The 24497-nt window shown below is 36.2% G+C and overlaps 3 protein-coding genes across 5 annotated transcripts; 1 reads left to right on the top strand and 2 right to left on the bottom strand.

The window, feature by feature from the left end:
* Positions 1 to 737: 737 nt before the first annotated feature.
* On the bottom strand, positions 738 to 7458 carry LOC142638198 (uncharacterized). 2 transcript variants are annotated; one of them, XR_012844993.1, is made up of 9 exons: positions 7143 to 7458; positions 6711 to 6913; positions 4308 to 4489; positions 3923 to 4207; positions 3775 to 3833; positions 3628 to 3664; positions 3427 to 3498; positions 1507 to 1945; positions 738 to 1304 (listed from the first exon to the last, which is right to left on the bottom strand). XR_012844993.1 is itself a non-coding variant. In XM_075812217.1 (9 exons), the coding sequence occupies exons 1-9, from the start codon at positions 7378 to 7380 to the stop codon at positions 945 to 947; spliced, it is 1761 nt and encodes a 586-aa protein (XP_075668332.1). In that variant the 5' UTR covers positions 7381 to 7453; the 3' UTR covers positions 738 to 944. The 2 variants fall into 2 exon arrangements, 1 of the variants encoding a protein (XP_075668332.1); XM_075812217.1 differs by having other exon boundaries at positions 1621 to 1945; positions 7143 to 7453.
* A 6157-nt stretch (positions 7459 to 13615) lies between these two features.
* Positions 13616 to 14191, bottom strand: LOC142622348 (uncharacterized). The gene has a single exon (XM_075795798.1). The coding sequence runs from the start codon at positions 14189 to 14191 to the stop codon at positions 13616 to 13618; it is 576 nt and encodes a 191-aa protein (XP_075651913.1).
* A 5003-nt stretch (positions 14192 to 19194) lies between these two features.
* LOC142622693 (dynamin-2A-like) lies at positions 19195 to 24168 on the top strand. Of its 2 annotated transcripts, none has more exons than XM_075796219.1 (4): positions 19195 to 19327; positions 19469 to 19725; positions 21062 to 21119; positions 23632 to 24168. In XM_075796219.1, exons 2-4 carry the CDS (start codon positions 19603 to 19605, stop codon positions 23721 to 23723), a joined length of 273 nt encoding a protein of 90 aa, XP_075652334.1. In that variant the 5' UTR covers positions 19195 to 19327; positions 19469 to 19602; the 3' UTR covers positions 23724 to 24168. The 2 variants fall into 2 exon arrangements, with proteins under 2 accessions (XP_075652334.1, XP_075652335.1); XM_075796220.1 differs by having other exon boundaries at positions 19441 to 19725.
* Positions 24169 to 24497: the final 329 nt, after the last annotated feature.

Raw genomic sequence — 24497 nt, 5'->3', positions numbered from 1 at the left:
TAACAAAATATTCTATTGAGATGAGTGGGTATGGACTAATTTGTTGCTTTTAGAAAAGGCATGGCTTCTTTCTTTTCCTTTGTTGAATATTGCTTCAAATTCCTAATTAGTTTTTGTTTGTGATTCCTTGATGTAGAAGGAAAAGTTTTTCCTTGGTGTAGAAAACAATGTTTTTCCTTGGTGTGGAAGACAAGAATTCTCCTTGCCATAAGGAAAAGTATTCCTTATTGAAGGAAAACTATTCCTTATTGAGGAAATAATTGGTATTCCTTGTCTAATATGGAATAAGATTGAAGCCTTATAAATAAGCATTGTTGCAAAGAGTTTGGTGGCTTTTGCCCAAGGTTCCTCCTACATGGAGAGATGAAGAACACCTAGAAGAACATGGTAGGTTTATTTGAAGTGTAGTTAGTAGATTATTTGGGATTGAAAGACCACCCATGGTTGTGTTAAAGGTCGTTTATTTTGTGAGTGTGAGTTGTTGAGTGTATTGGGGCTTTGGGCTTACGAGGTTGTGTTAGTGAGGTTTTGTGAGTATTAATTAATGTCACTAGTAATTCATATCATTGATAGTGGATATTTTTGTTGGCATGAACGTAAGTGTAGAGTTGGTCGAACCACATTAAATGTTGTCTCTTGTTGATATTTTATTTTCTTGTTTGTGCAAATGTGCTTCTGTTAGTCCCAAATCATAATAACCGACAACATTCTTCAATTTAATCAGAATCAGTGTAATGTGACCAGACAAAGTAAAATAAAATTTAAATGATAAGAGTCATAGCATAAAGTGATACAACCCAACAAAAATATGCAAAAGCATAATAACAAAGTAGTTCTTTAAACTACAACAGTACAACTTGATATATACAAAACCTGGAAGCCAAACTGAAGGTAAAAGAAATTGTCCAACCAATACCAGCGATGCAAATAATGTTAAGCCTCTCTTAATTCTCCTTGCCTCTTTCAGGCACTAATTGTTTGGTATAAACACGGTGGCGCCTCTCTCTCCCATATATAAGCCAGAAGATTAGAGAGAGCATAACCGCTATAGAGACCATCACCAATCCTATATAGATCCATCTACTGTATTGCCGAAGACCAGGACAGTGATCACTATATATTTCGCTGAAAGTTTGACGCACAAATGTGCAGTCTTCAAGCTCAACCAGGAAAGGACCATAATTGTACAAGGCAACACCCACATTTACTCCAGCCATCATCTGGTTGAAGAGGGCTGGGGTTAATCGCCCTGTTGTGATGCATATCCCAGTTGTAGAAACCTGGCAGACATAGCTCATCCAAACCTGCATGGATTAAATCAAAGTATTAAGCCTTCTATTTTATGCTGACACCAGAGAATCACTGCCTAATGCTTCACAAAGTTGGCTTGTTAGGTTGCCAATTAAAGTCAAACACTCGGCTGCATTAACTAATGCAGCACATACTCCTACACAAGGACAATTTAATTCAACGCAACCAAGTGTTTGAGTTTAATTGGAGGTGTACCTAAGTTTTTCCCAATTATATGTATGGAAGAGGACCAACTCCAGAAAAGAGTTTCCTGGCTCTCTTTATTTTATTCAAACATTTCCAAGTTCCCTAGTGTTGATAGGTTCTTACTTCAGTTGCATTGCTCGGTTCCACCTCACCATCAGAGCAATCACGATCAGTGAAGTCAGGATAAAATGGATTGCAGAGGATTGGTACCAATGGGCCAGATTGATTCTGATACATTTGCTTGAAGTTGGGAGAGAAGTTTATGTTAGAGACATTGGTAATGACTGAGTTGATCATATCAACAAGTTGAGAAGTGACTTCCTTGCTCCGCAACAACGTTTCCTGTGCAGTTGCATTGTCCACGCAGGGCAGTATATCATCTAAAGCTGTATAAGAAGTTGGGTTTTGAACCCATTCATCCATTGCAACACAAGTGTCTGCAGCTACGCTAGTAGGTCAAAGGGGCCAAAAAAAAAAAACACATTCATAGGTTAAAAGATCAGCAGCAAAAGAACACACTTTCAGAGGAAAAGGAAAAATTTATGTTTTTCTGAGAAAACATAAAAAGAAAAACATGTTAAAATTGCATATAGAATAAACCTGCAAATTATCACAACTGTTGCAGAAAACTAAATTTGAAACTTTTTAAAATTGGTTTTCATTATAAACACAAAACTAGCTTTGAAAATTTTAGCACTTGAGCAAAGGAGATTATGAATTTTCCTTTCTAACTTCTGTGACTGCTATTTCAAACTTCTATCACAAACCACAGATGGCACCTTCTACTTTGAGATATGATGGATAACTCTCTTAATGTGTTTAGGGTACAAGCTTAATGTGATGGCTTGTAACAACTGAGAAAAGATCCATTCTCTTTGTATTAATAGCTTATAATAGAATATGATGATGTATAAGATGATGAAAATACTGCATAACACCATTACCATTATGCTTTGGCCTTTAGTGTCATGGCTTTGCAAGCAACATTGTGAGACAGTCCATCAGTCTTTCGCTATGATAAAATACCTAACGTCCAATGAGCTCTAGCTTCAATGGCACCTCCTCCCCTTGTAAGAGCAAGGTCTAGGGAGAGGTTGTAGGTTCAAGACCCACTAGATGCATGTAACTTTTCCATAAAAAATTATAAATATACCTTATTTTGTACTGTAACAAACCTGCCATCAGTTTATGATAAACTAAATGTCTAGCTTTACCATAAAATTTCAATTAAAAAGTGAATGCAAAAAGCATATGAATAAGACAACACTAAGAATAGACGACTAGGACAATGCCCTTACTCCTCAAAATAGAACCATAAGGAATTGGTAGGGACTCTTTATCATCATTCTTCAAATACTTGCAGTCAAACTGAATGCAAGGTTGCAGATCTAGCCATAGTAATCAATTTGGAAAGTGGTAAGCAACATAGAATATAGAAAAGAGGAACAAAAACATAAACATAGAACAAGACAGGGGAAACAGGATACAAGCAATCTATTGGGATATGACTGAAAATTATAATGAAACTACGTTAAAGAGAATTCCAAGGGTGGGAAATGTCCACTTCAAAACACATATCAAAAGAACACTTTCAGAAATTTTTGGAAATAAGGACAATTGCATGATTCAAAAAACTTAAAACCAGTGGAGGGTTTAATCTTGGGTAAAAGATTTTTCAGTAAGTAAAGCATCTACTTTTCAAAAGAAAATTGAGCTAGACATCATTATCGAGCTAAATTTATACTTTTCCCATGTACAAATGTAACATCTGAGTGAGTTTTCACTATTATGAGAAATGAAAAGTGTCTCTACAAACCATTCTATTATAAATGACTAGTCAAATGAAATAGCCAAAGCTTGCAAATATATAAAGAAAGAAAAACATCTACAAGAAAACTATAAACTTTACACAATATCACAAAAACTTACTTATGGAGAAGAAGGAACGTGCCACACAAAATAAAGGTCCCTGTAACAAGAATCCATCCAGTGATCACCACGCTGCACATATTTAAATTAAACCATTCTGTGAGAAAAGTTCCTAACTAGATGCAGAAATAGTTGAAACATAGAATGAGGAAAACAACATAAAAGGAAAATGAGGTGCTGCACCATAACTATATTACTTACATGTAAACAAGAGACTGCATGCCAAATACAGAAAATACTGAAGCAAAATAGCAGTACAATAATGAATTAGTACCTCTATGGAAGATTTTAGAAGTTATCGAAGATAGAAATAGATGGGATCTTAAAAAATCTATTGAAGGGGCTTACATAATCCAAGAAATGTCAAGACAAGCATAATAGCAGCAATTACAATAAGTGCAAGTCTCCTGCATGAACATAACATACACATTTAATGATCAAGATAGATATCAGAAGCACAAAAATAGAAGAAGCAAGCCTTATAATTCTTCATTACACAGAATCCAAGAGATCATGCATGTCTTCTGAATTCTCCACTGTTCGGCCAGCAAGGGTACTAGCAGAAGAATTAATCTTGGTTTCAATCTGGTCAATATCAGTTTGAACATTTGAAGGTAGAAAAACTTGATCCACTCCAACCTGCTTAGCTGCACCAAGATAATCTGACACGTTCCTGAGCTTCTCAACTGTGAAATCTGCCTGATGTACAACATACTCCAATGTATTTGTTGTACTACGGCGAAACCTCTCCTGACCAGTATATAAAATAACACATCCAATACTGTAACCACAGTACAATACATCAGTTTATTACAAAAGTTCAACTTAACACCAGAGAGAGAGAGAGAGAGAGAGAGAGAGAGAGAGAGAGAGATATGTACATGGTTGTTATCGTGAGAATTATGAGGACAATAAGAGAAAGAACATAAACTGTCTTGGAATAGCCATAAGACTCCTTTTTGCGACAGAAACGAAAGAGACAAATGAGACATAGGCACAGTCCAAAAGCCAGGAACCAGACTGCAGCGATGACAAACAAAGGAACTGCAGTAAAACCCACTGACTGCATTCAAGAGAAATTTGGAGAAAGTTAAGAAAAATAATACAACTATTCAAAAGTAACCAAAAACCAAACTAAGCAGAAATAAAATTTATCAAGTACAAATAGCTAAGATGCAGGAGCGATAACTACTTCAAAATATTTAAGTTACACTGAAATTAGAAGAAAAGAAACCCAAAGGAGAGATTTTTAAGGATCATTGAAAGTCATTCCCATTCAAATCATAATTGATTGCAAATTACAAATATCATTGACATGGGTATGAGACCAAGACCTCAATGAAAATGTGAAAGAAAGAAAAGGCCAAACAGGGATACTTTGTTAGACTTATTTGGTTCAGGGGTGTGACTGCATCCAGAGTTAAACCAAGGTCTGTTATTGATAGAAAATTGGATTATTCTCCTACAATAATTGTGACTGGAACTGGATAGCCTTGGATTACTAATATAATTTTTTTATTTTATTTTATATGCAGTGTATTCAATTTCTGCCACCCCAGCCTCAAACCCCACCCATTTTTTTAATAGTTTGGGCCTTGCTATCAGATTGCAATTTACTTACAGAAGAAAAAGTGACAAAACTGCTAATACTGTACCTCAATAAGTTTCATCATCAGTTCATAAATTTTTTAACCTTGGAAAATATTATGAGGAACCAATTAATGATATTAAAGGTGCAGAATCTTGATAAAAATAGTTAATAGAATGATCAAGAAGTATCAACCCAAACTTCATGATTCTCTACATCCGCATGCATTGCATGATCTAAAAGAGAGCTAATTCAGTCAATGATTATTGATTAATTATCCTCTAAATGCCAGCTTTCTTCTTTTAGACACTTCACTCGTCTCTTTCACACCAGACACATCTAAAATAGCCATGAATTCTACATTTTTTTTTTTTTGACACCCTCCACCAAAGCCATTGCCTCTTAAGAATAATAGCAGAGTCATGTTCCCTTATGTAACAGGAAATATATGTGTATATAATCAAATAGGCCTTAATCCCAATAAATTAGGGTATTGACTGCATAAATTAATTGGGATCAGTCATATGTTTCTGGCATTCTATCCTTTCTAAAACCATACTCTCTACTTCTTTGCACACCCTCAAGTTGAAGTAAAACTCTTTTTTTAACTGGTGCATTAATAGATTATAAATCTCAGTTGCACACAACCAAATCATCTTAAACAACTCTCCCTATTTTCTCTAGAAGACCCGCCCCTACTTTTGAACAAACAACTTCATTCCTCATCTTATCTTTCTTAGTATTCCCACTCTCCACAAAGTTCCTACTATACGTTTTAATAATATATAAAAATAAAAAGTTGTGACTCGATCAACTTAAATGAGACGCCAGCATGTTTCTCAAAAAAAAAAAAAAAGAGACACTAGCATTCTTCTCCAAAAAAAAAGGCTACATCAATTTACCATCTTCTATAACTATGTTGTTTTCTTAATTAAGGTTTTCTCTCTCTCTTTTTTTCTTTTTTTTCTTTTTCTCTTTTAATTTATAAATCCTTCTTAATCTTTAAGCTTCTCATTGAATGTTTCTCATTGATGCAATACTCCTCTCATACTCAGGTGGATGCACACAAGCAGGACCCATCATACATTTAACAATAATGTTGCATATACACACGGGGATGCAATTTGTTTTCTTTTTAACAAGTAACACGTTACATAAGACATCACCTTGCTAAATAGATACTACCTAGTTTGACCAATTTTACTGAATGGCATAATTTCCTAAACCATCCCTCCAACACAAAGTCACAAACAATAATGACAATCTGTCATAAACCACTGAAAATTATTAGGTAGTTTAGGAAAATAGTAATGTGATGCTCCCTTTCACATTCATGGTAGACCTCTCATGAATTTAATTAGTAGGATCCATCCATGAATCACCACGTCACTATACTCCAGAATACTAATAATTACTCATATACCACACTCATGCTTACCAATTAAAAAGAAATCCAACCAAAGTACAAGTGCAACAAGTCTACAAGACATCTAAGTATCGATTAGGATCTTCTAAAGTTCTTAACCTTAAAATTGTATCCATCCATTTTGAAATAAGTGATAAAATAGCAAAGTACTAGATTTTATCAGGTAATCAAAATTTATACTAAAAGTCAGTATCGCCATTTTCTGCAAAATTCAATCCACTCATATCAAACTGCATAAATTTATATGGTAGGGGGGTTTGATAAACTTACAGCCCAGTAATGGCGGTCACGGATATTCCATCCTTTGGTGTATTTTTTGAAGCCATTAAGAGGATCTTTTCTCTGAGTTCTCTCTGAAGCCAAGACAAAATTTGAGTTCACAACAGGTAAAACAGTGGGACCCCCCACAAAATACTTCCGAGACTTCAATGAGTGCTCCTGCTCCACACTATACTTTCCCTCATTTTCCCACCCTGGAAAATAAAAATAAATGATGGAAGGAAAGAAAGAAAGAAACATTAATGTTCTATCCACAAACAGCTTCAATGACAATGTGGTTGGAAAAACAAAAATGTTATGGCTCCTCTGCTTGGTTGTTAGAGAAGTAGGAACTTTGTGGATACAGTGTGATGTAGTAGTCTGTAGTCATACATTATTCTAAGCAACCAAACAGAAAGAAACAGAGTAGTGGAGAGGGAGTACCTGAAGTGGGTGGTGTTGCTAGTGGAAAGTGAGAATAATGGCCGTGTGAAAGGGAAAAGAAAGTAGCAGAGAAAAAGGTGGCTAGAAAGTAAAAGAACAGAGAGCTGTAACATAACATTATGAGAGAGAGAGAGAGAGAGAGAGAGAGAGAGAGCTTTGGTTGTTCAGTACTGGTTTTAGAGAGAGGAAGAGACAGGACCGTTTGGAAAATGGGAAGGGGATGGAGGTAAGTGAGCATAGATTACTCATTACTCACTAGTCATTACACCTAGTTACCTTGCTGGTTCCCACCACCACCTTGTGCCGGGAGATTGTGACGGTATTACCCCCTTTGTGTTTTTGCTTTTTTTACTTTTTAGTGGCTTTTTAAGGGTGGCCTTACTTTTGAGAAATTAGCCAGACATTGTGCGAAAGTCTTGATATTATTTGTGGTCAAATTTTTTTTTATTTTTTTTATAAAATATTTTTTTTAAATAATTCTTAAACTTCGGTTTACTTTTCTATATGTAACAAAGAAAGTTATTTAGAGTGTGCTTGAGAAGTAATAAAATCCACAACTTATTAGAGTTTTTAGTTTATTTTTATTACTATTTATGAGTTCATTACATTTTTTTGTACTATTAATGTGTCTCACTGAATGGCTTTTAGCTTTTTTTTTTTTGTTATTTTTTTTATAGTACTAAACTATTCCCAAACCAACTCTAATATTTTTCCAAACAAAAAACTGCATCACCTTATTTAGGTTTTTTTTTTTTGGGTGAAAGGATGGTTGTACTAAAAAAAAGTGAATTTAAAAATTGCACTTAATCAAATAAGCTAAAAAAATAAAAATAAAAAGTCTTATTGTGTTGCTTTAGAGTATTAGCATCAAGTGTGCCAAATGCTAAGATTTTTAGCATTTAGCACACCAAACACTAAAAATTATACTTAATGAGATGTGTCAAATCCCAATTTTTTACAACATGCCACAATACCCTTCTGTAAAATGTTTTAAACAAAATTTGATCTTGTTTTAATGTGCATAGAGAGGAGAGAGAGAGAGAGAGAGAAGTTTTGAGTTTAGAGAAATTAAATAATTTTTTTATTGGTTGTTTATATTTTTTTAATGTATTGTTATGTTAAAATAAAACATTTGACATAGGGTGTAATGTTAAATGTTATATTAAAGTAGAAAAAGTAGGTTTTGTGTATTATATTAGCATTTGGTATAACACAACACTAGTATTGGATGTGCTAAATGTATTTAGCACACCAAATACCAAAAAAAAAAAAACTAAAATAGATATCTCAAATGCCATACAAATATAGCATTTGTGACCATACAATTCTAATAGTAGAAGGGTACGGACCCAAATGCTAAAATAATCTACAATAGGTGGTTGGTTAGCTGTTGCTTGTGGGGGTGGCGAAAGTTTTTTATTTGTTTGTTTTAAAAAAAAAGTAGGAGTTTTTTTAAGTTATTTAAATGAATAATGTGCTAAAGTAAGAGTTGTGATGTAGGGTGTATTAAAAATATTATGCTATAATAAATAAAGTAAAAGTAACTTTTCTATATGTTATAAAATAATGCTCTTAGGTGTTCTTGTATTTTCAAGTACCATGTGAATGACCACCGTGCACTCTTAGTGCAGTGGTCACTCCATAAGTATAAAAACTTGTGGGATGTGGGGGGTAAGAGTTAAGGTTCAAATTTCTAAGAGGAAGTTTCACACACGTTTACACTTAGATTAAGCTAGAGTAGAATTCTATCTTGTATTAAAAAAAAAAAAAGGTACAATGTGAATGAGTAGACTACTAATAGTGTGACTCTTCCATTCCCAAGTTATTCTTTTTGAGATTAGGGGCCAAAATGGGCAAATGCCCTTTTCGTGCAAAAAAAACAGCATTATGTACTATTTTTCAAACTAATTAGGAAAACGTCATTCTTTTGAAACTCGATTTTCTCAAAATTGAGTTAAGCCCTATAGCGACGTTTTAAGGAGCCTATAGTGACGTTTTTAAAGACCTATAGCAGCGTTTTGTAACTCGAGCTCTATGAACTCGAGTTATATGTAAAAAAAAAAAAAAAAAAAAAAACTTGTATAGAACTCGAGTTTATGGAGCTTGAGTTACAAAACGCTGCTATAGGTCCTTAAAACTAGGGTTGTCCACGGGTCGGTCCGGGTCGGGTTTGTGCCCAACCCGGAACAGACCCGCCGGAATCGGGTGGCCAAAAAATGCACCCGTCGCCGACCGCCGGAATGAACGGATCGGGCAGATCAGACCATCAGATGACGGCGGACGGGTCGGTCGGGGTCGAAAATCTAGAAAACGGCGAGAACAAGTGTGAGAATGGCAAAAAAAGGCGTGAAAACGGCGAAAATCCGGCATGAAAATGGCGAAAATCCGGCGAAATTTTTTGAAGTTTCTCCAGATCTGGCCTGATTTAGGCCATTTTCGGCAAGATCTTGGCCAAATCCGGTGAAATCTTGCCGAGATCTTGACGAAAATGGTTTAAATCTCATCGGATCTACCAAATATCGCCGGTAATCTCACAGATCGGTCGGATCGGTTTTGATCGGATTCTGGAGAAGGAAAACCGACGTTCGACCCGCCAAACTCGGGTTTTGAAGGAACAAACCCGTTTCCGACCGCCGGAGAAGTTGGGTTCGGTCGGCGGCGGGTCAGGTTCGGTCGGCGGCGGCGGATGAGTCGGGTTGGCCGGGTCTCTGGACAACCCTACTTAAAACGTCACTATAGGGTTCCAGAATTTTTTTTTTGAAACTAGATTTTAAGAAAATCGAGTTTTAAAAGAGGGTTTTTACATATAACTCGAGTTCATGGAGCTCGAGTTACAAAACGTCGCTATAAGTCCTTAAAATGTCACTATAGGCTCTTTAAAACGTCGCTATAGAGTTCCAGAAATTTTTTTTTAAACTAGATTTTGAGAAAATCGAGTTTTAAAAGAGGGGTATTTTTCTAATTAGTTTAGGAAAGGGGGCATTTGCCCATTTTCGCCTAAGATTAGGTGACTCAACATGTAAACAAAAAAATATGTGAATAATCAAAAGATCAATATCCAAAGTTTCTAATTTTATTTTTTTAAAATTCTGTAATATTTCTCAGGTGAAAGGCATAATGGAGTTTTCAGAAGGTTATATATACAAAAAGATTGAATTAGATCATTTGATTAGAAATACACTTTTTTTTTCTAGATGATTAAAAGTATACATAAGATGTTATTTGAGTTACCACCTAATCAATCGGAGAAACCTTCCTATAAAATAGTTTGAAGACAAGTGTTGTGATTTCTCCAATTTTAATGGAATGATTGAAAATAGAAAAGCGTATCCTTTTCTTTGCAAGTGAAGAAAAATTAAAACCCTCTTAAGTCAATGATAAGATGATGCTTTGAAAACAAAGTTTAAAAACACAAAATGTTATGATTAGAGTATAATAAAAGTAAAACAATTCATATAAAAAAATAAGAAAAACTCGATTGAAAATAGTATGAACGCATATGTGTTTTTGCGATCAAAAGGTGTACGACGTCGACGACATAATCCAAGGTAAATTATTGGGGGCCAGGAAGGTGGAATTTAAAAACTAAAAAGTGAAGGGAGGGGTCACAAATTCGCAGTGTCTGGTTGTCAAGCAGAGAGCTCTTTCCCCTATAAAATTACACTTTTTGTGATTGTTTGACTCTTATGTCCATTCTGGACCACAATTTCAGGATGTGTTTCTTGTCTTCCCGACGTTCCCGCCTTTCTTATTTGATTATATATAGAGCGAGACTTATGCCTTTGTGTGTTGGTTGAACGTAGAAAAATATTATTTTATTATTTTATTTTTTTAATTTGACTCTTTTTTTTTTGTTTCTGTTTTATGTGTGACTAGATTTTTGATGACTTGCTAAATAAAAAAACAGTTCCCATTTACTTGAAATCTTGAACAGGTTGATATATTGATATTGGACTTGAAAGCCCAATTTTTTATTATTAAAAGAAAAAATAGTTTTTTTTTAATATTTCAAACCGACCAAACCAACTAAACCGACCGCAAAAAACTGCAACGCTATAGGTTGGAAAACTGACCCTAGGCGGTGTGCATCGGTTCCAATTATAAAAAAACCAATCTCTATCAGTTCAGTAATAAATTTGGACAAAAATCGCGCTTACCGAACCGCGCACACCCCTACTTAGGTATAGTATTTAGGTGTTGTTTTTTAGATTCTCCTTTTAAGATTTTGCCATGTAAATTTTTTCTCATGAGATGGAAGTGTATTTTTAAGTTAAGTAGCCACGTGGATGAATCTTAAGAGAGGAACCTAAAGAATAACACCGAAGGTACTGTACCTAAATTTTGTTTATATATATATATATATATATATATATATATATATTCTTTTTAAATGAGGACCCGTTTGGTAATGTTACTCTACTAACGTAGTTTGTATTTTTTGAAAATACGAGTGGGTGAAAAAGTATGTGAAAATACGTATAATGTTCGCTCTATTTGTTTTGAAGTAAAATATTTTCCGTAAAATATTTTCCGTAAAATATTTTCCTATTTTCAAGTATTTGTTTGGATGTAAAATATTGTCAAAGTTATAAAATTTTTTCAATTTGACCAAAGTTTGTGCCTAGAAACTTATAAAATATTTTATCAAAAAATCAACTGTAAAACATTTTACAAAATTCTCTCTCCCTCTCTCCCGATCCTTTCTGCCTTTTCTTCTTAGTTCCTCTCTCCCTCTCTCACACTTCTTCTCTCCCTCTCTCAAACTCTCCCAAGCCAAACTAGCGAGACCAGCGACAACACCCACCAGCAACAGACCATCGGTGGCGCCACACTCCTTACCAAATGCAATCTGGTTCTTCAGCTTTGAAATCACCCTTCAAGACCAAGATTGAAGAGATCAAAATCATTCATCAAATAGTTCTCCAATCTCCACTTGCTCTAAGATTTTCAAGTTGAGTTTCTAGAGGTCAGATTGTGGCGGAGTTGCTTTTGGTGGGTCAAATTGCTGTGGATATGGTGAGTGGATGATTTTTGTGTTGATGGATTTTAGGTATGGTTTGTGTTTGTCGACGGTGGCAGAGGCGAGGTGATGGTGGCTTGGTCGACAGCATGGGCTTTTGATGGATTTCAGGTATGGTTTTTTTTTTTTGTCATGGTGGTGGGTTGACGGTGGATTCACAGATGACTTGGATTGTTTGATGGGTTTCATGTGTAGCTTGGTGGGATGGATCTAATGATTGTTGCTGTTTTTTTCTTGAGTTGTGACTTTGGATTTACCGGTGATGCTTCAATAGCTCCAACTAGACAAAATTTTGCTTTGATTTGGTTGGATTTGCTTTGATCTAGTTGGACTTTGCAGTGATTTGGTGGGTTGTGAGATTGGAAATTTTTTATAAAGTGATTTCCTAAACATTTTAATGTATGCTACCAAACACCGTAAAATGAAGATATTTTATGGAAAATATTTTCAAAATAAAATATTTTACATCAAAATAAATGGAGAGGTTGTTTAAACACTGAAAACTGTTATTTAAACAACGGTAACAAATAGACCCTAAAAATTGCTTTAAATAAAGATTTTGTCATTTTGACATCACTTTTATGGAAAAATATAAAATGTAATTTTAAAAAATTAACTATATTTTATTCTCCTATATAAAAATTTTAAAAATATTTTGTAATTCAATACTCTTGAGATATTCATTAACTTTTCCCTTTAAATAATTCAGGAATAGATGCAAGGTCATGACAATCTATTTTTCATAGTTTTCATGCTCTCTAGAACGAAGAAATAGGGGCCAGTAACTCATGTTTCTTAACAAATTTAGGATCTAAGGCGGTCATATGCTTAAGCCCGTAGTTTTAAAAATCGAATAGGACCAATTGATTCAATTGGGAAAAAAACTTAAAGTGCGCTTGGGTAAACTCTTAGAAAATATTTTAAGATGTATTTAAAAAATAAAATAAAACAATCAATCAAATTAGAATTTTATTTGAATTTCACTGTAGTTTGTTTTTAAATGATAGAAACAATGTTAAAAAAGCTAACGAAACAAGCTCTTAATATCATTAATCTATTTGAGTTGTGATCGCTTTTGAACTATCGAGAATACCTCAAAATTGGTGGTTGACATTCATCAAGCTCCTCAAATTTTGTTTCCTTAGATGATAGGGTGGGTTCTTACATTAAAACATGGTTTTCTTTATATATATCAAGCACACTTTATTTTCCATAAAATCTCAAAAATATATAAAACAAGTGCTAGTTAGGGTTTATTTGATTAGTTATCACATGTCATTTCGATTTATTGTGTTCTTAATTTTACGATTTAACTGTATTTTATGTTGTTTTTGTGCCATAATCATTATATTCATGCATCACAACTTTTCATGATTCTTTTTTTTTTTTGTTGAGAAACCAGACTCCAAGTCTGGGCATTTACTGAAAAAACACAAACCAAAATACAAAGGGTTTAATGAACATCAAAGTTAGCCAAGGGAGCAATGTTAGATGACAGGTCTTCAATCCATGCCTGAAAAACATCTCCAATTTTGGCTTTTTTAGCTAGAGAATCCGCTACTCTATTACAAGATCGTTTAACATGCTTAAATTCAACTTTGGAAAGGTGAGAGGCAAGAAATATAATGTCATCAATCAGATTGCCATATGGGGCCTCACTTGCACCACCATTGTTTAAAGCTTGGATCACTGTCAACGAGTCGCCCTCAAAAATAGCTTCTTGAATACCAACTACAGATGCAAACTTCACCACTCGTTTGCACGCCATTTCTTCAACCTCCAACATTGAGTTAGGAAGAGGGATGTGCTTAGACATGGTTGCAATCACCTCACCACTTACATCGGGGATGACCACTCCCACACCAGCCGAGTGAGCATTGTTGAAGACAGCACCGTCGAAGTTTGCCTTGAAACTTAGGGAGCTCGGGGGGCACCAGGAGTTTGTGGGAGCTGTAGGATTGCAGGTGGGCTGGTCTTCCTGTGCATTGAGGAAATCTTGCAGAAACTTGGTGACTTGTGGTCCAACCATGTTCAGCGGTGGAAATGGTAGTCCAATCCTTAGGGAGTTTCACCGATGCCAAAGACTCCGTGCCATGCAAATGAATAATTCGGCCCTGTTATCTTCTGATACTTGTAAAAATCTAGACAATAGATCAGTAAAATAAGCCAGTAGGGAGGAAATAGCTTGGCTGAACCAACCATGCTCCCTCCACACCTGTTCCACCTCGGGGCAGCCCAAGACCACATGCAAAGGGTCTTCAGCACCAGTTTTGCATATTGGGCACAGTTCAAATCAACAATGTGGCGCCTGACTAGATTATCCATTGTGGGCAATGCTTTGTTTCAGGCTCTCCAAGCAAATACCTTCACCTTATTTGGAACTTGTAGTTTCCAAAGACCTCTCCAAAATTGCTTCTGGGGGTTTGGATTAGAGCTACTAGCATTATTGGCCATAGCTGAATTGGCTAACATTTTATTGGCACTGCGAGTAGTAAACACACCTGTGGGCATTTGTGACCAGATTAGACGATCTAGGGGGAGTCTAGCACTAAGGGGAATGCTAAGGATCAACATGGCAACAAGAGGCATGAACAATTGCTGCACTTGATCCACCTTCCAAGTGGCTGACTCAGGATCAATGAGGAGGCTGACTTTGGCATCAGGTGGGAGAGAGGGGGGAGGAATCATCACAGATTTGCATATTTGGCCAGGCAGCCACTTATCCTCCCTAATGCACACAGATTGCCCATTCCTAACCTGCCACACCAAGCCTTTTCTCACAACATCTCTTGCACTTAGTATGCTCTTCCAAGTGTATGAACCAACCGTGGAATCTTTGGCCTTTAATATGGAGCAATCGGGGAAAAATCTCGCCTTGAACACCTTATAACATAGGGAATCCAGGTTGTGCATCATGCGCCATACTTGCTTTGCTAATAAAGCATCATTAAACTTTTCAATCTTTTAACCCCATACCACCATTTCCTTTTGCCTCACACAAACGTTCCCAATTCACCCAATGAATTTTCCTTCCCTCATTGCCGTACCCCCACCAAAATTTACGGATCATGTCTCCAACTCATGAATCAACCCCTTTGGGAGCTTGAAACAACTCATGGAATAGGTTGGAATGGCTTGTATCATGGGCTTGATTGGCACCTCCTTACCTGCTTGGGAAATGAGCTTCTCCTTCCACCCTTGAAGCTTTTTCCACACATGCTCCTTAATGTAAAAGAAGCTTTGTTTTTTCCCTCTACCCACAAGGGCCGGAAGGCCCAAATATTTTTCAAAGTTTCTTATGGAAGGCACACCAAGGAGTTGTTCGATTCGGTCTTGCACATCTTGGGGAGTATTGGAGCTGAAGAAAAGGTTGGTTTTATCCTTGTTGATTTTCTACCCACTACCTCTTTCATAAATAGCCAATAGGTTTAAAATAACTTGGCACTCCGCTTCCTTTGCTCGGCAAAAAAGAACACTATCATCTACAAAGAAAATGTGAGATACACGTGGCCCACTACGACAAATGGATAGCCCTCGGATTGCACCTTCTGATTTAGCTTTTTGGAGGAGCCCTTGAAGGCCAATAGCACACCAAAGGAACATATATGGGGACAAATGATCTCCTTGGCGAAGCCCCCTAGTTGGTTTGATATGCCCCATAGGTTCCCCATTGAAAAGCACTTCATTGGAAATAGATTTAATGCAAGGCATAATAATAGACACAAAGCTACCCGAGAATCCTAAATGAAGCATTATCTTCTCTAAAAATTGTCATTCAACTCTATCATAAACTTTTCTCATTTCATGTTTAAGAGCCATATAACCTGATTTACCTTGTGTTTTCCTTTTAAAGTAGTGTAAGGTTTCAAAGGCAACGAGCACATTATCAATAATCAGTCTACCTAATAGGAAAGCACTTTGAGATTTAAAGACAACATGAGGTAATATTGACTTTAAATGGTTAACCAACACCTTAGCAATAATTTTATAAAAAACATTGCAAAGACTAATAGGCCTAAACTCAGAAACTTTTTTGGGGTTTTTTACTTTTGGGATCAAAGAGATGAAAGTTGAATTTATAGATTTAGGAATAGTACCTTCATTCAGAATAACAAGGGCTGCCTTGGTGACATCCTCTCCTACAATGTGCCAAAATGACTTGTAGAAGATAGGAGAAATGCCATCGGGTCCAGGGGCTGAAAGGGGTGCCATTTGGTGCATGGCTGATTGAACTTCCTAAGCCATAAAGTGTTGAGTAAGGCCTAAATTCATTTCCTCTGAGACCTTAGGTAGAATGCCCTCTAGAATATCATCAATACCTGTCAAGTTTGAGGTTGTAAACAGGTTGGAGAAATAATCTTCAATTAATTTACCCATTTGGCCATCCTCTTCCACCCACACTCCATTATCATCCTCCAAGCCCATGATGTAGTTTTGCTTATTCCGTTGGGTAGCCCTACTATGAAAAATTTTGGTGTTGTTATCTCCATCCTTCAGCCAATTGTTACAAGACCTCTGCTTCCACATTGTTTCTTCTTTAAGTTTAAGAGCTTGAATATCATCCCGAAGCTGCCCAATACAATCAGGATCTGTACTATACAGCCCTATCTCTTCGGCCCTGTGCAACTCCTTCAAGTTTTTCTCTAGATTAATGCGGACATGCCCAAAGGTCTGACGGTTCCATACTCAGTGGTTAACTTGGCAGAGATTAATTTTTTTTGATAAGTTAGCAACCAGAGATGAGCCCAACGGAATTTCCCAAGAAATTTTAACCACAGTTTCACAAGATTTGTCCTTCAATCACATTGCTTCAAATCTGAAAAGACGACCCTTTCGGTAAAATCTCCTAAGCTCGGAATTTGAGGCCAATAAGATTGGTCTATGATTAGAATGAAAAGCCTCCAAGTGGTGCACATGGGTAGTGGGGAACTTTAATAACCAATCCGTTGAAGCTACTCCTCTATCTAGTCTCACCCAAACAAAATGATTTCCAAGTCTACGGTTGCACCATGTGAAGGGGAAACCATTATACCCAATGTCTCTAAGGCCACAATAGTCTAAAGCATCTCGAAATCCATGCATTTTGGTGCTCTGGTCGATCAAGCCACCCTTGTTTTTCTTCCGCTCTCAGAATTTCATTAAAATGCCCAATACATACCCATGGTTAGGAGAAACGATGGCTCAAGTCATGAAGTAGAGACCAGGAATCTTCCTGGCTGGCTATCAGGGTTGCCATAAAAACCCGTGATCTGCCAGGCGTCATTCATTCCTAAGTCAACTACAGCATCTATATGGCTGTCTGATGAGGTCTGAATATCAACCTTAATCTCTTCTTTCCAAAGTAGAGCCAACCCGCCACCTTGGTTAGGATGTGGAACTACAAACATGTGAACAAACTGAATTTTCCTACGAACTTTCTCTATGACTTCTCTATTTGCTTTGGTTTCCATGAGGAACACCAATTTGGGATCTTTTTTACCGACTAAGGTAACCAATTTGTCATCTGTCTGTGGGTTCTCAAGCTCATGATAATTCCATCTTAAACAACTCATTGGCCCTAGCGGTGCTAGGACCTGGCAGCTACCTGATAATTTTCCTTCATGATCACCTTTCTCGGTTGCAAGCAACTCTTCTTCACTGATTGTGGCTCATCCAACTCCATCAAGGGCCTACGTTCCAAGGTAAGTAGGGAATAATGGGTTTTCTTGGTGGAGACTAACCTCACTGGCTAATTTTTTCTTCTTTCTTATTGATGCCGATTCAGATGGAGTGTTAAGTGTATTAGAGAGGTCTCACAAAGGTGTTCTGTCAACAGCCTGATCAACCTCGACTCCCTGAGAGATTGCAGGATTCCCAAACACTTGACCCAGCTTAGGAGGAATACAAAGATCATGAACTGTCTTTGGTGCCCCTCTTCCTAGTTTTGCTACCCCATCAGATAACCCCTCAATCACTAGTTCTTTCTCAGGACTCCTACTCAGTGCCAAGTGTAAATTGATGAAGTTGAGATAGAGAATAATTGCTCCAATGGTGGATCAGAATCCATAACAAAAATCGAATGTACGTCTGGGGAAGTAGGTCTTACCACAGACGGGTCGAAAGCTTGCTCCTTTGGCACTGAAGGGCCTTTCTTCCACTTTGAAGGGTCGAAAGCTTCCATTAACAGGGCGACTTTACCTTAAGGCTAGGGGGTTCAAATGAACCCCCTGACCTAGCCATAATTATATATATAATTTTTAATAAATTTTTTTTGCCCCTAAAATATAATTTTGAACCCCCTAACTCTAAATTTTGTTTAAACCTAGCTAATATAAGTTTGATTATGATCATTTTAATGCTACTTTCACAATATTTTCACGATAATTTAATTAAATATGTTAAGTGACAAGTTGTAACTGGTTTTTATTAGGACCCACAACTAACATTACTTTTTTCCTACCTTTAACAACTTGCCAAATGGGTTTTGTTGTGAAAGTGTTGTGTCAATAATACTACTTTTAAAATATTTAATTTTATAAGAAAGAAAAAAAATGTTTCAAATTTTTGCTCATTCGTTAAAAAAAAAAAAAAAAATCCAAGACTTTGGCTTACACTACAAAACACGTGGGTCTTAGGCCGCGTTTATTTAGGCTGCGTTTTCAAAAACGCGGCTACAAACGGGATAAAGCCGCGTTTTATACGTGCGGCTATAGCCCATGTCTAGAGCCACGTTTTTAGTGTGTATGACCGCGTTTTTCTGAGCAGAGCGATTGCCACGTTTATAAAACGCGGCTATAGGACCTTCCTTTTTTTTTTTTTTTTAATCTTAACTATGGCCGTGTTTAAAAAACCCCAGCTCCAGCTTGCCTAAAGCCGCGTTTTATAGACGCAGATTTAAATTTACTCTTAAGCCGCGTGTTTAAAATGCAGCTTTAGTTTGGGATGGGGCCACGTTTTTTAAATGTGGCTTTAGATTTTGCCTATAGCCGCAGGTTAAAAACGCGACTTTAGGCTTTGTATAAATAGTAGAGTAAAAAATTTACAATCTCTCCCATCGCACATCATCAGCCTCCATCTCTTAAGCTAGCCCTCACCCACCATCTCCGATCTCAACCCTCACCCTCCAAGCCTCCATCTCTCAAGCCCTCACCCTCCACCTGTCCAATCTTGAATCGGCTTTCCCAAGGTTCGTTACTGGTCTTCATCGATCAAGCTATTTTGGTTTCTATTTGTGTGTATTTGTGTCTCTTTGATCGATCTGCATTTTTGAATGGAAGATCTTTGTATGTATTGTTTTAGGTTTCTGATTTGGTTGTTTGGCTAGTAGAATCGTTGGAAAACGACGAAGCAGTACCCAGCCGTGAGCGCTGAGTACCAGAAGACCATCAAGAAGGCGAGGAGGAAGCTAAGGAGGATCTGAAGAGCTTCCATGGCTGAGTGATCCTCCCTCCACCGCCGCCGATGAAGCGAAACCTCGCCATGCTCACATCCACCAAGCCGTCGTTCGTCCCTCCCGACGATTACCACCGCTTCTCCTCTGTCGTCGCCGATCGTGATGCCGAAGCTCTTGTCGTTAGATCTCCCGTAAGTTTGTTATAATATTGTTTTTTATTATTATTTTTTAATTTTTGTTCCTCTTTTATTTGAGTTTATGTTTAGGTGCTTTGCTTGGCATATAGTAGCGTAATTGTTGGCTGATAATCTGAAATAAATTAATTGTAAAATTGCTTTGGTTTTGATTCTAATTTTTGGTGGCTGATAGTGATTGCAACAAATTCAAGCTTGTTTGGTGCGTTTCTCGCACTATGGGACACTGTCAAACTTTTAGAGCGAGACTTGATTTTTTTTTTTTAAGTTTGATTTTAATTTTTGCTATGATGTAGTGCTGTATGGAAAATTTGAATTTGGAGTGGACTATTGTAGTTGAATTTAGTTTGGCAGCTTGAAGGGTTTGCTATTAATTCTTCAGCAATTTAGTCAAATTTTATGGTGAGAATTTGTCACTAGGGGATTGTAAAGCTGTCTTTAGACTATGTTGAAGAATTTGTTTGGATATGTAAGTCAAACAAAGGGAAGGTTTAAAAAGATATTTCTAATAGAATTGATGGGTACACGAAGTACTGTCTTTTTTAACATCAGGGCGTGTAACTAAAGGCTCGTTTTGAATGTTAACGTTTGCCATGGAAGATAATGGGGCTGTTGTAGCTGCTAATATTGTCACATTTTGTGAAACCCGTAATTTGTGAAAAGCTTTAAGGTGGATGAATAAATGGAACCTTAAGTAGCATGTGGTGGGGACTGCATGTAGGTGTGTATTGCTATTATGTATGTGGTGTTTTAGATTGATTCTGATGACTGCATCCTTGTTGTTTGGCATGGGGCGAGTGGCTGCCTGTTTGTGTTGGGCAGGCTGCTGGTTCAAGCAAAAGTTGCCACTGACCTCTAGAAGTTGTTGTGGATATATTGTTTTCACTCATCGACAATATGAAGAAAGCTCAAATGTTCATGATAGTTCTATATTGTTCACTACAAACATACAGTTCCTAGAATTGATTTGTTAGAATATGTTAGGGACTCAAATCAATTCTCAACAATGAGTTAGAATTGATAAGCTAGGGACTCATTGCTGAGAAGTACTGACAATTAATGTCAAGTCTAGAGGATAATAATCTAGGATTTTTTTTTAATACGTATAATTTAGGATTTTTTAAATTTATTTATAAGTATAATAATCTAGGAAGTTAAATAAAAGGGGCAAAAAAAAAAGTAAAAAGGTTGTCTCCATACGATGTATATGATTAAAGCTTGCATGCATTTATTTTGTTTTTAATATGTTACATTGTGTGGGCAAAGGTGCAATGAAACCAGCAATTTTGTCATCTTTGAAGGCTACTGCATGTGAGTTTACCTTCTTTGTCAGGCACTTGGATCCCATCAAAGAACAATTGCCCACTCTATCTTACGCCGATTTCTACCAGGTACTCCTTATTTTTTTTATATAATTTAAATTTTTAGATTTTTAATTAATCTTAATTGGGTTTTATTTATTTATTTATTTTTTTTGTCAAAGAATTATCCCTCCTTTTAAAAGCAAGTACCAGTAGTTTCTTAAATACCAAGGGCCAGTGGTCTAGATTGGGCCTTCTTAGAAAAAAAGGATGCTTGAAAGGTTGAAGTTTCTGATATCTATGTCTTAAATGTGTCATGTTACCATCCAAGTTGTGAATCCACATGGTTTGTTGCGTAGTGATAAATACATGACTCACCATAAATGTCCTTTAGGTTTTTATTCATTTGATTCATCAACAGTGGGAGCACAAGTGCCTATGAAAGGCCGTGACACTGTAGAGAGAAAGAACAGCAAACTATTCATCCTATGGATCAAACTTAAACAGTTTTGGACATGTTTGAACCTTGCATGAGAAAAAACGAGTACATCTATTTGCAATTGGATTTGACATGCATCCTTCAGTCATTTCTTGAAAATTTAGAAAATTTTCCTTTAGTGCAACAAAATTGGCATATTTCATATGTTCACTAAATCAAAATAAACTCAAATCATATGCTATGTAAAAAAGAATAGAACAATATTATAAGTAATAAGGATTTAAATTGTCTTTCAGTCAAAGAGAACTCCAGCCAAAAATGTAGATCTATTAAAATGAGACATGAATGTATGTAAGCTTATCTCGTATAGTGAAGATTTTTTTCTTCTCTTTGGATGTTGCAGTTATATATTAAAAAGTATCAGCTCGGTATTTGCATCATGTGTGCTTTTTTGAGCTGCTTCAGCTTGAAGAAGAATAAGCAAAAACCTCAGTATCAGGAGGCTATCATTCTTGCTTCTGAAACATCTTGTAGAAAATTTGAGCTGACTTGATCAATTTTGCCTTACAGATGCAATAATCAGATCAAGGATAGACAGCTTTAAGTTATCAAATTTATTTCTTTTATATATCCTAATTAGGTCCTGCTTCAGTTTTTCTTCTTTGTGGCCTTAAGTTCTATACTTGCTCTCAGCTACACAAACAAGTGGAAATATGAAACTGAAACAGAAAGCATATTTATTCAGAGTAATGAAGTCTATATTCTAGCCTATCTAGGAAAAGATTTTTCAACTAGCTTTTCATTTGCTATGCTGTCAAGTGTCTTGGTAGTTATTCTCAGCTACCTGTAGGATATGTCTCCTTTTATTAGTTAGTTAACCTGCAAGGCTAGGACAGCCACATATGCCATGCAATGCCCCGCATTGCATCGGCCAATCAGTCCATGCATTTTGAATCAATGCTACTTTACTCGATAATGGTTGGTCCATGTAAGTGCTAGCTAAAAGCTTAGCTCACTTGATTTTTTTTAAGTACTTAGCTCACTTGATAGGTTTATGTATGTAAAGGTGTATATATATGTTGGTTTTTTGAAATAATTTTTTGGGTAATTGATAGGTTGCTGAGATGGTGTGGGGAAGCCGTTGGATTTGTATATTTTCATGATTTCTTGTATGTATAGGTGTGGCAGCTAAGGCTTTATGTGCTGCACTGGTGTGGTAGCTAAGGCATTATGTGCTGCACTGGTGTGGCAGCTAAGGCACTATCTGCTGCACTAAGCTGTAGCAGCTAAGGCACTATCGGCTGCAGTGTGTTGCAGCTTGGGCTGCACTGGTATGGCAGCTAAGGCACTATCTGCTGCACTAAGTTGCAGTAGCTAAGGCTGATATATATATATATATATATAAATATATATATATATATATATAAATATATATATATATATATATATTCTTTTTTTTTTGTTCATCTTGACTTGAAAGTTGATTGTGCTAAGAATATTAAGACACTCACCTATGAAAGAATGAGAAGGTTATGATGATACAGAAAAGTTGGATTTTGGGATGGTTTGGTTATGTTGTGATAAGGGCATTGGCCAAAGGTCAAGTTTTTGGTGGTTTGAGAGAAGGACTTGGGTTTTGTGTTTTTGATTCTAGCTTGCTTTGTTGGTTTGTCGTAGGTTTGAGACATTTGTGGTTAGTAGTTTTTCAATTCTCATTGGGGTGCAGTGGCATATCTATGTGTTTTACTGCTTTAAAAAATAAATTAATGGTTTTTGCTTCTTTTTTCTAGGTTTAGATAGTTTATCTTTTTATGGTTCATTTGACTAATAGAAATTAATTGTTTCTTTTAATTTTTTGCCTTTTAAGTTAGAAGCTATTAAAGTTTGTTGAAAAAGTTGATGATGATCATTGTAATTGAATAATTTCTTATTAAATCTAAAGTAAATGAGTGTAGGATTGTGTTTTATGTTAATATGAGATTTCCATTTGAATAAGAAAATTATTTTACCCAAGTAGTGTTAAGGTATTGATGAATGCAAATGTGTAACACCACGTTTTCATGCGCTCTGTTTCCCCTCATTCCCAAATGCATTGACCTCTTTCTCTTTGTTAATCATTTGATTCTATAAGTAATTAAGTGGGGAATTGTATGTTGATTACAGGTACCAAAACCATTTGTGTAATTAGTAAAATAGATCAAGCTGCATCAAACCAGAAAGCTCTGGCTGCTGTTCAGGCTCTCCTGTTAAATTAGGGGCCCTCAAGAGCATTTGATATGCCATGGGTTGCTTTAATAGGTCAATCGGTTGCAATAATTCTGGTAATGACTAATGTTTTTACTTACAACAAATGTGACTTTATTTCCTTATTTTTGCTATAATTCTTGAGGAGTTTGGATTTTGGAGTTTTGTGACGTATGAGGAAGTTTTCAAATGCTAACTTATTATTAGGTTACTCATACAAATTTCTCCTAATTTTTAGCTCTGTAAATTGGTCATAGTTTGCGCTTCCATCTACTACTGACATGTAGGTTGTATTTAGCGAATAAATCTAGTTTATTAATTTGGTTTACATGTGAATAAATCTAGCATTATTGTTGTGATGTAGGCAAATAAATTTTTGGAATTTCAATGTATAGATGCTTTGTGGAAACTAGAAAGTTTCTCTATTTTTTGAAATATTGTTGTTATTATGATTGATATATCCTGCTGTTTGAACTGTGGGCATCAATTTTGTGTTTCATTGCTGAGAAAGTGTAGGAAAGTCGAAGGAAAAAAATGTTCCTAGTGTAGAGCAGAAGGGGGATGAGGGTGTAGAGCAGACTGTTGTGTGCTAAGGCCGCGTTTTTAAAACGCGGCTATAGTCCTAGCCTAAAGCCGCGTTTTTAAAACGGGGCTATAGTGATGGGCTGAAGCTGCGGTTTTAAAATGCGGCTTTAGCTCTCAACTATGGCCGCGTTTAAAAAATGTGGCCATAGACCCCTCAAGCCTATAGTGACGCATTTTAGGTCACGGTTAAAAACGTGGCC

The sequence above is a fragment of the Castanea sativa genome, chromosome 1 (assembly GCF_040712315.1).
Source record: "Castanea sativa cultivar Marrone di Chiusa Pesio chromosome 1, ASM4071231v1".
Classification (NCBI taxonomy): domain Eukaryota; kingdom Viridiplantae; phylum Streptophyta; class Magnoliopsida; order Fagales; family Fagaceae; genus Castanea; species Castanea sativa.
Note: the sequence above shows the minus strand (reverse complement) of the source record. Positions and strands in the feature narration are given on the sequence as shown.

Excerpts from the sequence above, each read along its gene's own strand:
- LOC142638198 (XM_075812217.1), bottom strand. The coding sequence starts at position 7,380 with ATGCTCACTTACCTCCATCCCCTTCCCATTTTCCAAACGGTCCTGTCT. Across the intron at positions 3,834-3,922 it reads CATGATCTCTTGGATTCTGT|GAGACTTGCACTTATTGTAA; the intron begins GTAATGAAGAAT and ends ATGTTCATGCAG. Across the intron at positions 3,499-3,627 it reads ATGCAGTCTCTTGTTTACAT|CGTGGTGATCACTGGATGGA; the intron begins GTAAGTAATATA and ends AAATATGTGCAG.
- LOC142622348 (XM_075795798.1), bottom strand. The coding sequence starts at position 14,191 with ATGGTTGGACCACAAGTCACCAAGTTTCTGCAAGATTTCCTCAATGCA.
- LOC142622693 (XM_075796219.1), top strand. The coding sequence starts at position 19,603 with ATGAAGCGAAACCTCGCCATGCTCACATCCACCAAGCCGTCGTTCGTC. Across the intron at positions 19,726-21,061 it reads CTCTTGTCGTTAGATCTCCC|GCACTTGGATCCCATCAAAG; the intron begins GTAAGTTTGTTA and ends CTTCTTTGTCAG. Across the intron at positions 21,120-23,631 it reads CTTACGCCGATTTCTACCAG|GTACCAAAACCATTTGTGTA; the intron begins GTACTCCTTATT and ends TGTTGATTACAG.